Source organism: Nomascus leucogenys, chromosome 3, assembly GCF_006542625.1.
Source record: "Nomascus leucogenys isolate Asia chromosome 3, Asia_NLE_v1, whole genome shotgun sequence".
Lineage (NCBI taxonomy): Eukaryota > Metazoa > Chordata > Mammalia > Primates > Hylobatidae > Nomascus > Nomascus leucogenys.
This window is the reverse complement of record NC_044383.1, coordinates 129,938,534-129,952,025: the sequence shown is the minus strand read 5'-3', so window position 1 is coordinate 129,952,025 and position 13,492 is coordinate 129,938,534. Positions and strand designations below refer to the sequence as shown.

The following is a 13,492-nucleotide window of genomic DNA, read 5'->3' as shown; positions in this document are numbered from 1 at the left end:
GTGATTACATCAATGCACTCCAGCCTGGGCAACAGAGTGAGACCCTGTCTCAAAAATAAACAGTCTGTATACACTTAAAGTATTCAGACCAACTTTTCATGGCATCTAAGCCATGTCTATGAAACTAATAGTTTTTATGCTATATTGTAAGTATGTACCTGAGACCTTCGATGTGTATGGTGCTGTCTGCTGGCTCCAGTTCTGTGGTTTATAAATCTACTGTCTTCCACTTCAGGTTATTTTACTGATTTGCACCTAATGATAACAGCTGCTTCCATTCATCCACATATCCCTTTAACTTGCTGATTCTGTGACTTTAAATAAAAGGTGAAGACCCCTCCTCTATAGAGCAAAACACATGACCTGCGGGGCAGTTGCCTTGGGACAACCTGTCCCACTCAGGCAGTTTCACTTCAGATTCACATTTCTTTTCTGGGTGATTAAGGTTGATACTGTTGCATAAAGAGTTTTGCCATAATGCTGTAGAAACACTATGTATTCAAGTCTTCACCCAAAGAAGCTTCAAATACTTTAGAAATATCTTTTTTCTACAACACCCAAAGGTGCCGTTAGCTGGAAAGCATTCTCCTACAAAAGAAGTCAGCTCCCACAGGGGTGAGCAATCGTGATCAGTTCTCTTCACGCTTACACTTCTTAGGATGGGTAACTGAGGTTCTCTAGGGAATTCTACTGGCTCACCGCCCCCCGCCCCCCCCCCCCCCGCCCGAGGCATGCAAGGGCACAAGAGCCAACACCTGGGGAGAGATAGTTACCTGAGCTCTGGATGCCAATTTGGCTGCTCTCTGAGCTGGATTAAAGACTCGGCGAGAAGACTGATCCTTGCAGAAATTAATATGTCGCTCAGCTGCGCTTTCGTTAAAACTTCTCATACAATATGGGCATTGAATATAATCTGAATGTACAGATAACGAGTGGCAATTAGCACTTCAAAAACAACTATAGAATACTATAGAATTATAGAATGAGCTACATGAAGTGAAATAAGGATATGATGGCTCATGCCAGTAATCCCAGCACTCTGTGAGGCTGAGGTGAGTGGACTGCTTGAGCCCAGGAGTTTGAGGCCTGCCTGGGCAACATGGCAAAACCCTGTCCCTACAAAAAATTAGCCAGGTGTGGTGGTGTGTGCCTGTGGTTCCAGCCACTCGAGAGGATGGCTTGAGCCCAGAAGGTCAAGGCTGCAGTCAGCTGTGATCATGCCACAGCACTCCAGCCTGGGCAACAGAGCAAGACCCTATTTCAAATAAATAAATAAATATATAAGTAATGATGTGAACTCTGCTCCAACATGAAAGAACAAGGTCCCAAACTCTGGTTTGAGACTATTCCAAAGGGGGAGACATGCAGGGCTCAACTAAAGGACATGGCAGGGAAAATGTCACAACTTGTGCATTCATTTCAATCGTCTGCCCTTGAAATGTTTAAGTGAGGTACTTTTCCAGAAAAACAAAGATTATACTTAAGAACTTCTCAATGAATTATTTAGTAAATCCTGTGTAAAGAAAGTAGTTCTAGAATCACAGAATGTTAGTATTGATGGCACAGTAGGGCATAGAATATTCAAAAGCCTAGGTTGTGCTGAGTGGGTCTTAGAGAAGTTACGGAGTTACAGAGGGAGATGGGATGTTTCAAAATGTGGGTTTGGGAGATATGACTGGAAGTCAATGGGACTGTGTCACTGGCAGAAAGACATACTGCTTTTGCAGTGGCTAGATTTTTTTTTCACTTAACTACTAAGTGAGCAGGCAATATATTCAGGAAGGAGATAGTAATAGGGTAAAAGGTGAGGACTCAAAAAATAGAAAAGGGAAAGAAGGAGGGATGATAGGAAATTTCACCAAAAACAGCTTCAGCTTCCAGAGATGCAATAGCCCAGGCAGCTCCTGTCGGCCTCAGGTTCTCTGTGGTTCTGTATAGTATCTTTTTGTCTAAATTCTTCTTTCATTTGCAATTACCAGACATAACTGGTTACTGAGAGAACTGAGAGGTGGGAAACAGGCAAGATCTTCTCAGAACGTGGAGCTGCTCATAGCAAAACTAGGTTGGCAACTACCCCTCTAAATCAAGCAGGGATTGGTGTTTGCTTTGCTTCGTTTTAGGCACCTTAAAGGGATAGCACACTAGATATCAGCAACATAAAATAATCTCGCCCCCTCTTCCCGACCCCAGGAAGGGTGTGAAACCGCATCAACCTCAAACTCAGTGTAGAACTTGTGTTAGTGTATAGTCAAAATTCCTACATGCATGGATGGATATTTCATGTAGTGATGTTAAGAATTTTTTGTAAGTCACCTTTTTAAGCAGTTTGGGGAGTTTTCTATTTGAACAAATCATTTCATAAAGTGTATATTCATAAAATGTAACAATTGTTAAGCACTTAGGAATTATCTGGTAGCCTTATCCTTTATTTCTTACTCCTTCCCGAAGGCAGTACCTCATCATTAATTTCACACTGATTGAGCATCTACTTGGTGCCAGGTGCTGTCTTACACCTGGGGATGCAATGTCTCTGAAATCAAGGAGAAAGCATTCTAATACAGAAACAAATAAATAAAAATTTCACACGGAGATAAATGCCTTGAAAAAAAATAGAACAGGACAGCACTGGGAAATGATAAAAAGCCCAGTGCTGGAGCTTGCCTGACTGGTTTTGAGCCTGAGTTCTTTACTTGCTATGTGTGTGAACTCGGGCAAGTTACCCAACCTCCTTAAGCTTCCATTTTCCCAGCACCTACATATCACCTGTTTCATCGGGTTGTTGTGAAAGTTAACTATGATAATCCACATAAAGGCTCGGCACAGTGGGCGGGGTGGAACATACTAAATGTTTTGTAAATGCTAGCTATTGCTATAAGAAAACAGGTTCAGCAAGGTTGTGTTTCCGACTACCAAATAGAAGTGAAACTGCCTAGGAAAAAAGTACAACAGAAAGTGCCATTATCATTCAGAATTCATTTACAATGGTTTAGAAGAACCATCTAGAACATGGCTCTTAGCTTGGTGGTTATTTCTTCAATTTTGCCAGCTGGAAAGCGAAGTCTTACATAAGAAATGCTGCAACCATAAACCCTGCTCGCATCAGGCAAAGACAATGATCATGGCAATACTGAGTTGCTTCCTTAATCCCACTTGCTCATTCACTCACTGCCACCCTTCTATGTGTTTGGTACCACATATCACCATGGAGACAGCAAAGTTGAAGTCTATTTCCCGGCCAATGAAAATCTCAGAGATGATTAGGCAAACAGACAATTACTGCTTGGTGGGATAAACTGTAGAAGAGGAGGCACTAGAGCCTCTGGGACCCTACAGAAGGAACATAAGGCCCCACCAGATGGGCAGAGAGCAGGCAGGAGAGAGTCCTATGGCTGAGCATTCAAGGTTGCTGATTCTATTTATGTTGAACTTCACATATTTTGAGAATTGTTGTATTTTCTGCAACAATAATCTGAACCCACCATGACTGAGCTACATGTTCTACCCTCAGCTCAATCGGAGTCACCTCTCTTCCTCTATCAATAACGTGTTCATAAAATCACCATGTCCTATTTATTTCAATAGTTAATGATTTTAAAAGTCAGAGTACAAATGAATTCTTATGAGGAATATGGTGGCCAGATCTCAGAGAAAAGTGGAAAACCAAGCATCATTTTAAAATGCCAACATTGTGCTGTGTATCCACGTCTATGTAGCTATGCAAAATGGTAACTGAATGTCCCAGACCTCACAGAAAAATAACAATTATAAATATTCTATATCACTGTCCCCATAAACTGTCACAGTATCCCAGAAATTTCAATCATTGACAGGCTTAGCTAAGTCACTAAAAATAGAATATAGGCATGTCTCAAAAACTGAATCATGAAAATAGGGAATCATGCTGAGGAAAAAAGGGAAATTACTGGCACATTCATGCATGTTAGGCCATGTTATATATAACTCTAGTTATATGTATATAAATTCTTTAGTACTGGCCAGGCGCAGTGGCTCATGCCTGTAATCCCAGCACTTTGGGAGGCCAAGGCAGGTGCATCACCTGAGGTCAGGAGTTCAAGATCAGCCTGACCAATATGATGAAACCCCGTCTCTACTAAAAATACAGAAATTAGCTGGGAGTGGTGGCGGGTGCGTATAATTCCAGCTACTCAGGAGGCTGAAACAAGAGAATTGCTTGAACCTGGGAGGCGGAGTTTGCAGTGACCCGAGATCCTGCCATTGCACTCCAGCCTGGGCAACAAGAGCGAAACTCCGTCTCAAAAACAACAACAACAACAAAAAACAAATAAATTCTCTAGTACTTAAGCCTGAGAATTCTGGGCTAATATAAAATCCTTGCACAAACAAAATCATCAAATTGTGGTGAAAATGTTGGGAATGCGTATAACCATTTGGTTTGTTGCATAAAATTATGTAAAGGACACAAGAAAGAAGTTAATTATAAAATCATATGTTAGCATAGAAATATAAAGAAAAATAAATTGAACATTTGGTGAGGCCTTACAAAAGGAATTTTTTTTAGAGAAACAATAATCCCCACATTTTAGATCCAAGTCACGGTTAGATCCAAGTTGGATCTAAAATGTGAGAGAAATTCACACAGCAGGACATCTGACATGGTTTCACTTATTCAATTAAAGAACCATAAGGTAGCCATCAACCCTGTAACTTCTAATCTTAAAATGAACATATTTCTCATAAAAGATGTTTTTTGTTATATGAAACTTGTTGCCAAAGTACTTACACTATTACTAAAATCACAGCACAGATCTTTCTACTGAATATTTTAAGACAACACATAATTCCAAGATATATTTTCATTAGCACTCAATAAAAGGGAAGCAAATATGAGGATTATTTTCTGGTATAGAAGTTCAGATGACATATCTTTCAGGTGATTTTATAGTATGACTACACTGTGGCTTTTTGTTTTTGCACTTTCTTAAATAGTCTTTTTGAGGAATAATTTACACACAACTAAATGCACCTATTTTACATGTACAGTTCAATGAGTTTTGACGAATGTATCCATTTTACCCACCTCAATTAAAATATAGAACATTTTTGTCACCCCAAAAAGTTCCCTCATGCCCCCTTTCAGTCAATATTTTGCAAAACCCAGTCTCAGGCAACCAATTATCTATTTCCTGTTACTATTCATAAGATTTCCCTGTCCTATAATTTCATATAATAGAACATCTATGTTGCTGCATGTATTTCCTTCTTATTGTTGAGTACTAGACCATTTTGTAAATATTCCACAATCTGTTTATCTATTCAATTGTTGATAGACATTTTCAGTTGTTTCCAGTTTACGCTATATGAATAAAGCTGTGAACAATCATGTAAATCATTTTTATGGACATGTTTTCATTTTTTGTATAAATATCAAGAAATGGAATTGCTTTATAGGCTAAGTGTATGTTTAACTTATTAAGAAAATACCAGTGCAGGCCGGGCGCGGTGGCTCACACCTGCAATCCCAGCACTTTGGGAGGCCGAGGTGGGCAGATCACGAGGTCAGGAGATCGAGATCATCCTGGCTAACACGGTGAAACCCTGCCTCTACTAAAAATACAAAAAATTAGCCGGGTGTGGTGGTGGGTGCCTGTAGTCCCAGCTACTTGGGAGGCTGAAGCAGGAGAATGGCATGAACCTGGGAGGCGGAGCTTGCAGTGAGCCGAGATTGTGCCACTACACTCCAGCCTGGGTGACAGAGCAAGACTCTGTCTCAAAAGAAAAGAAAAGAAAATACCAGTGCAAAGTGGTTGTACTGTTTTATACTTCTATCAGCAGTTTATGAGACTTCCAGTTGGTCCACATCATAGCAAACACTTAACAGCATCAGTCTTTTTCTTCTTTGTTTTTTGAGACAGAGTCTCACTCTGTCACCCAGGCTGGAGTGCATTAGCACAACCTCTGCTCACTGCAACCTCCGCCTCCAGGTTCAAATGATTATCATGCCTCAGCCTCCCAAGTAGCTGGGATTACAGGAGTGAGCCACCATGCCTGGCTAATTTTTTTGTATTTTTAGTAGAGACAGGGTTTTGCCATGTTGGCCAGGCTGGTCTCAAACTCCCAGCCTCAAGGGATCCGCCTACCTTGGCCTCCCAGAGTGCTGAGATTACAAGCGTTGTATTGTCAGAGTCTTTAATTTTAGCCATTGAAGTGGATGTGTAGTGGTATCTCATTATGGTTTTTAATTTGCATTTTCCTAATGAAAATAGTGTTGAGTATCTTTTCATGTGCTATTGGCTATTATTTTGTGATGTGTCTGTTCAAATAAATCTGTTGGCCTTTTCTAATTGGGTTGTCTCCTTATTACTGAGTTTTAAGAGTTCTTTATATGTTCTTGATATGAGTTCTTTGTCAGATATACATATTACAAATATTTTCTCCTAGTCTGTAACTTGCCTTTCCATTTTTTTTCTTTATTCATCATTTCTTCAGACCAGATCCATTTTCTTAAGTCTTAAACTGAAATTTTTAATTTTGGTAAGGCCCAATTTACTAATTTCCTTTTTGTAAAAAAAAAATTATTAGCGGATTTTGTGTCCTGCCTGGGAAATCTTTGTTGGCCTTTAGTTGTAACAATTATATTAGGTCAATGATCCTTTTTGAATGACTTTTTATATATGGTTGATATAGTTTAGATATTTGTCCTCTTCAAATCTCATGTTGAAATTTGATCTTCAGTGTTGGAGGCAGGCCTAGTGTGAGGTGTTTGGATCATGGGGGTGGATCTTTTATGAACAAGCTTGGTGCTGTCCTTTTGCTAAGGAGTGAGTTCTTGCTCTATTAGCTCCCATCATAACTTATTGTTAAGAAGAGCCTGGACTGGGCGCAGTGGCTTATGCCTGTAATCCCAACACTTTCAGAGGCCGAGGCAGGCGGATTGCTTGAGCTCAGGAAATCAAGACCAGCCTGGGCAACATGGAGAAACCCCACCTCTACCAAAAATACAAAAAAATTAGCAAGGCATGGTGGCATACATCTGTGGTCTCAGCTACTCAGGAGACTGAGGTGGGAGGATGGCTTGAGTGTGGGAGGCAGAGGTTGCAGTGAACTGAGATCACGCCACTGCACTCCAGCCTGGGTGACAGAGTGAGTCTCCTTCTCAAAAAAAAAAAAAAGAAGAGCCTGTCACTCCTCCTTCCCACCTCCTTCCCTTCCCTCTTGCTTTCTCTCTTGACATGTGATGCCTGCTCCCTTCATGATTGGATACCTGAGATCCTGAGATCCTGGAGAGAAGCAGATGCCAGTGCCATGCTTCTCGTACAACCTGCAGAACTGTGAGCCAAATAACCCCCTTTTCTTTATAAATTACCCAGCCTCAGGTATTTCTTTATAGCAACACAAACAGATTAAGACAATGGTATAAGAATCAAGGTTCATTTTTCCATATGGATATCCAGTTGTTCCACCATCATTTGTTGATAAGACTAGCCTTTCACCCAGTGAATTACCTTGGCATCTTTTAAGAAAATCAATTACCCACAGATAGGGGGATGTCTATATCTAGATGCTATTTTCTGTTAAATTGATACACCAATACCAAGTTGTCGTGATCACTGTACTGTTATAATAAGTCTTGACATCAGGTAATGTAAATACTCTAATTTTGTGCTTTTTAAAAACTATATTGCCTATTCCAGATCCTTTCCAGTTCCATAAAATCTTTGAATCAGCTAGTCAATTTCTTTTTTTTCTTTTTTCTTTTTTTTTTTTTTTTTTTTTTTTTTGAGACGGAGTCTCGCTGTATTCCAGGTTGGAGTGCAGTGGCGCGATCTCGGATCACTGCAGGCTCTGCCTCCTGGGTTCCCGCCATTCTCCTGCCTCAGCCTCCCGCGTAGCTGGGACTACAGGCGCCCGCCACCTCACCCAGCTAATTTTTTGTATTTTTAGTAGAGATGGGGTTTCACCGTGTTAGCCAGGATGGTCTCAATCTCCTGACTTCGTGATCCGCCCGCCTCGGCCCCTCAAAGTGCTGGGATTACAGGCGTGAGCCACCGCGCCCGGCCTTTTTTGAGACAGAGTTTTTCTCTCGTCACCCAGACTGGAGTGCAGTGGTGCCATCTCTGCTCACTGCAACCTCTGCCTCCCGGATTCTCCTCCCTCAGTCTCCCGAGTAGCAGGGATTACAAATGCCTGCCACCACATCCAGCTAATTTTTTGTATTTTTAGTAGAGATGGGGTTTCACTGTGTTGACCAAGCTGGTCTCGAACTCTTGACCTCAAGTGATCCACCTGCCTCGGCTTCCCAAAGTACTGGGATTACAGGCGTGAGCCACCATGCCTGGCCAGCTAGTCAATTTCTACTCAGCAAAAATAACTTCTAGGTATTTCTAGTGGAATTACATTGAATCCATAGGTTAATTTGGGTAGAATTGACATCATAACACAATCTTGAGTCTTCCAAACCAGAAAAATGGTAAATCTCACCATTTATTCTGGTCCTCTTTAATTTCTTGAAGGAATGCTATGAGATTTTCATTTTATAGGTTCTGCATATATTTTGTTAAATACACCCCTAAATATTTACCATTTTTATGTTATTATAAATTTATTAAATTTCTTTTTTTTTTTTTTTTTTTTGAGATGGAGTCTTGCTCTGTCACCCAGGCTAGAGTGCAGTGGTGCGATCTCAGCTCACTGCAACCTCCGCCTCCTGGGTGCAAGTGATTGTCCTGCCTCAGCCTCCCAAGTAACTGGGATTACAGGCACCCGCCACCGCACCCGGCTAATTTTTGTATTTTTTTTAGTAGAGACAGGGTTTCACCATCTTGGCCAGTCTGGTCTCGAACACCTGACCTCGTGATCCACCTGCCTCGGCCTCCGAAAGTGCTGGAATTACACGTATGAGCCACCACGCCCAGCCTTAAATTTCATTTTTTAATTGTTTATGCCTAGTATATAGAACTACAACTCACTTGTTTATACTTTATATCCTGAAATGTTGTTAAATTCACTTTAATTCGAGTAGCTTTTTTGCAGTTCCCCAGAATTTTCTATATTTACTCATTCACAATTATGTTGTCTGTGAATAAAGATAGTTTTACATCTTCTTCCCCAATTTACATGCTTTTTACATGTAAATATAATATTTTAATTCATTTCTTGCCTTATTACACTGAGCATTATCAATAGTACAGTGTTGAATAGAAGTGGTCAAAATGAACACCCTTGTTTTTTTCCTGATCTCAGTGGGAAAGTGTTCAGTTTTCACTATTAAGTGCGATGTTAGCTGTAGATTTCTCAAGGATGACCTTTATGGAAGAAGTTACTTTCTAATTCTATCTGGCTGAGAAAGTCTTTTTTTTTTTTTGTATTGTATTGTTTTTAACGTGTAAGGAGTTACACTTTGTGGAAGGCTTTTTCTCTATTGAGATGATCATATGCTTTTAAAAATATTTTGTTAATTTGATGGATTACATCATTTTCTTCTTTTGACTTAATTTAGGTCTCATTTGCTCTTTTCCTAATCTTTTAAAGAGAAAGTTTAAGATAATTTAACTAAACCTTTTCTCTTTTCTATTATAAACATTTAAAGCTATAAAATTCCCTCTAAGAATGAATTAAGCTGCATCCCACAAAGTTAGATGTTTTCATTATCATTCAGTTAAAACTATTTTCTAATTTCTCTTGTGATTTCTTCTTAGATCCAAGGGTTATTTAGAAATGACTTGTTGATTTCCAAATATTCAGGAATTTTCCAGATATATTTTTGTCATACATTTCTAATTTCATTCTATTCTGATCAGAGAACATATTATGTATGATTTCAATTCTAAATTTGAGACCTACTTTGTGGTCCTGTATATGGTCTCTCTTGGGTGGCTGTTCCATGTATACTTGAAAACACTGTGTCTTCTGCTGTGGCTATGTGTCATAGGATAAGTATAAATGTCAATTAGGTCAAGTTGGTTACTGTTGCTCAACTCTTCTATATCTTTACTGATTTTCCTGCTGTGTATTCTATCAGTTACTAAGACAGGAGTGATAAAATCTCCAAATATAATTGTGAATTTGTCTACTTCTTCTTCCAGTTTTGTCAGTTTTTGTTTCACATTCTTAGAAGCTCTGTTACTAGGTACATAAACATTTAAAATTGATAGGTCTTCTTGATGTATTTATCATTTGAATCATCATCTGTTAATACTTGCCCTGCAGTTAACTTTGTGCTATATTAATACAGTCATTCCAGCTTTTTGATTATTGTCTGCATGTATATCTTTTCCTGTGCTCTTAACTTATTTGTGTCTTTATATCAATGTGGTTTTTCTTATGGAAAACTTATAGTTGGGTCTTGCTTTATTATTCAGTTTGACAATTTCTGTCTTTTATCTGGAGTATATAGGCCATTAATATGCAATTATGCATATGGTTAGGTTTAAGTCTACCATCTTGTTATCTGTCTTTATCCCACCTGCTCTTTGTGCCTTTTTCCCCATTTGGATTGAATTTTTTTTTACATTTTTTATCTCTACTCCATGTATTGTCTTATTAGCTAAATAGCAATATTTTTTAGTGGTTACTCTAGAGTTTACAATAGGTATCTTTACCATATAATAGTCTACCTTTAAATGACACTATACCTATTCATGTATAATATAAGAACCTTACAATATATGTCCATTTTCCTCACTCAACCTTGTGCTATTGTTTTCATACATTTCAATTCCATGTTATAATACCCATTATATGCTATTATTTATGCTTTAAAAAGTAACTAGTAACCCATAGTTGATATTATCCTCAATGGAAAACACAAGACAAGGATGTGTTTTGCCACTCCTATTCAATATAGTATGAAAAGTTCTAGCCAGAGGATTTAGGCTCGAAGAAGAAATAAAAGACATATCAATTGGGGAGAAGTAAAATTATCTCTGTTTCAGGTGACATAATCTTATTGTATAAAATCCTATAGATTCCACAAAAACACTATCAGAAATAATATTATAAATGAATTCAGCACAAGTTACAGGATACAAAGTCAACATATAAAGATCCGTTACATTTTTATACACTAAAAATGAACAATCTGAAAAGAAAGTTAACAACTCCATTTATAATAATGTCAAAATGAATAAAATACTTAGAAATAAATTTAACCAATCAGGTGAAAGACTTGTCCATTGAAAACTACAATATTTTGCTAAAAGAAATTAAAGATGTAAATAATAGAAAGATATCCCATGTTCATGGATTGGAAAACTTAATATTGTTAAGATGACAATAGCACCCAAAACATTCTATATATTCAGTTCAATCCCTAACAAAATCTCATTATAATATTTTTACAGAAATAGAACAAAAATCCTAAAATTCACATGGACTCTCAAAGGACCTTGAATAGCAAAAACAATCTTGAGTGTATTTTGCAGAATTCAAACTTCCTGATGTCAAAAATTACTAGAATGCTACAGTATTCAAAACAGTTTGGTACTGGCGTAAAGACAGACATATAGATCAATGGAATAGAACAGAGAGCCCAGAAATAAACCCTCAAACATATGGTCAAGTGACTTTTGATAATGGTGCCAAGATTATTCAATAGGGAAGAAAAGTCTTTTTAACAAATGGTACTGAGATAACTGGATATCCACATGCAAAAAAACGATGTTGGAAATTTATATTACACACAAAAATTGACTTAAAATAGATTTTAAAAAATCTAAACATAAGAGCTAAAACTAAAAGAAGAAAGCATGGGCAAGCTTCATGACGTAGATTTGGTGATTAATTTCTGGATATGACATCAAAAACACAGGCAACAAAAGAAAAAAGAGATACACTGGACATCATCAAAATGAAAAACTTTTGTGTATTAAAGGCCATTATCAAGAGACAGAGAAAAAGACAGTCCACAGAATTGGAGACAATATTTGCAAATCATGTATTGTATCTGATAAGATTAATATTGATATATTAATAACCTTATATTAATATTTATGTTAATCTCATTGAGATTCTAGCCCTAACTTTCAGTTTACAGAAAGATGAGATAGAGGAAAAAATTTAACAATATGACTAAATAAGTGGAGAAATACAGAACATGAGACATTCTAAAGGATAAATAGCCTGGTAGGGATATTGTTCAAGATTTAATAAAGACCGAAGAGATAACAAAAGGTAATATGTAAACTGTGATTGGATACTGGGTTGTGGCTGAATATGGGTGAGAAGAGAGCTTTAAAAAACATTCTTAAGGTAATTGGGAAAACATATTAATACATATCAAGTGTGATAATAGTATTGTGATTATGCAAGAAAACGAACTCATACTTAAGAGATGCATACTAAAATAGCTAAAGATAAAGTATTAATGATGCTTGGAACTTAATATTAAATGGTTCCGTCAAAGAAAAAAAGAGAAAGGAGAAATTATGGCAACAGCGTCAACAATTGCCAAATTTCAGTGGAGGGCATGTGTACTATTCCTTCCTCTTTTCTGTAGATTTTTAAATTTTCAAATAAAATGTTTCCAGTAAAAAAAGCTGTGGGCCACTAAATTGTACAGCTTCAAATGGTTAAAATGCTAAATTTCATGTTTTGGGACTTTTACCCGGAAAAAAAAAAAAAAAAAAAAAAGAGCTGTGGGTATCTGACACGATGGGGCTGTTGCAGAGTTGGTTAGCTTGCTCTGCATAGCTCCATACCTATCAGCTAAGAGGTGTCTGGTGTTTCTTGGAGTTATGTAATACTACAGGACAGCTACAGTGGTGTTCCCACATTGAGACAGAGTTAGGAGGAAACACAGAATCTTTATGCAGAATTAAAAAAATAGGATAAGTTTACTTTTATATAATTAATAAAGTTACTTCTATGTAATTGTTATTGTCAATTTCAGAGTGCATAGAGGGCATGATGCTTTGGTCAAAAGTCAAGCATAGCCTCAAAAGCAACCCAAAATGTCCACACACCTGGGTTCAAGGATGGAGGGGGTGGAGGTGGGAGGGGACGGCCTTCTTTAATGGCTAGCCTACACTGCTTTGCTGATCGGATTGTGTTAATAAAGTCTTCATGTTGTTGTCTCCAGTTAGACTTCCTCGCAGGTGGAGACTGTAAAAAATAAAACCAACAAATAATACCCTAAACTGTATACCTCTCCATTACAATTTTGTTTAAAGCTGGAATTTGTGAATTCACAGGAAACAGAACTGTGAAAATTGGGGAAAAGGAGAGTTTGTTTTTCAAAAGTACTCCTTAAAGAGGTTTGGAAAATATGGTAATATAATTTGCAAGCCACAATAGTGAGGGAAAACACAAAAGAAAAATCAGAAAAATAAAGAAACTATAAAACTTTAAAGAAAAGCAAATGTAAGATTAAAAGTGACTTTCTTCTCAGGTTAATTGCTAGATTTAAAGCCACTCTAATGAAAACATAAACAAGATTATTTTTTGCTACATCTGGAAAATATCTGAAGTATATTTGGAAATCTAAGTAAGCAAGATTATAAAGAAAACAGTAAAG

At 37.7% G+C, this 13,492-nt stretch overlaps 1 protein-coding gene across 1 annotated transcript in view; it reads right to left on the bottom strand.

Moving 5' to 3' along the window:
* Positions 1 to 13,492, bottom strand: part of ZC2HC1B (zinc finger C2HC-type containing 1B) — a 75,309-nt gene that overhangs the window by 40,056 nt on the left and 21,761 nt on the right. The window contains exons 4-5 of the mRNA XM_003255812.2: positions 12,942 to 13,080; positions 774 to 913 (exon numbers count right to left, since the gene is read on the bottom strand). Of these exons, the coding sequence (XP_003255860.2) occupies positions 774 to 913; positions 12,942 to 13,080 (279 nt within the window). The remainder of the gene's footprint in view (positions 1 to 773; positions 914 to 12,941; positions 13,081 to 13,492) is intronic.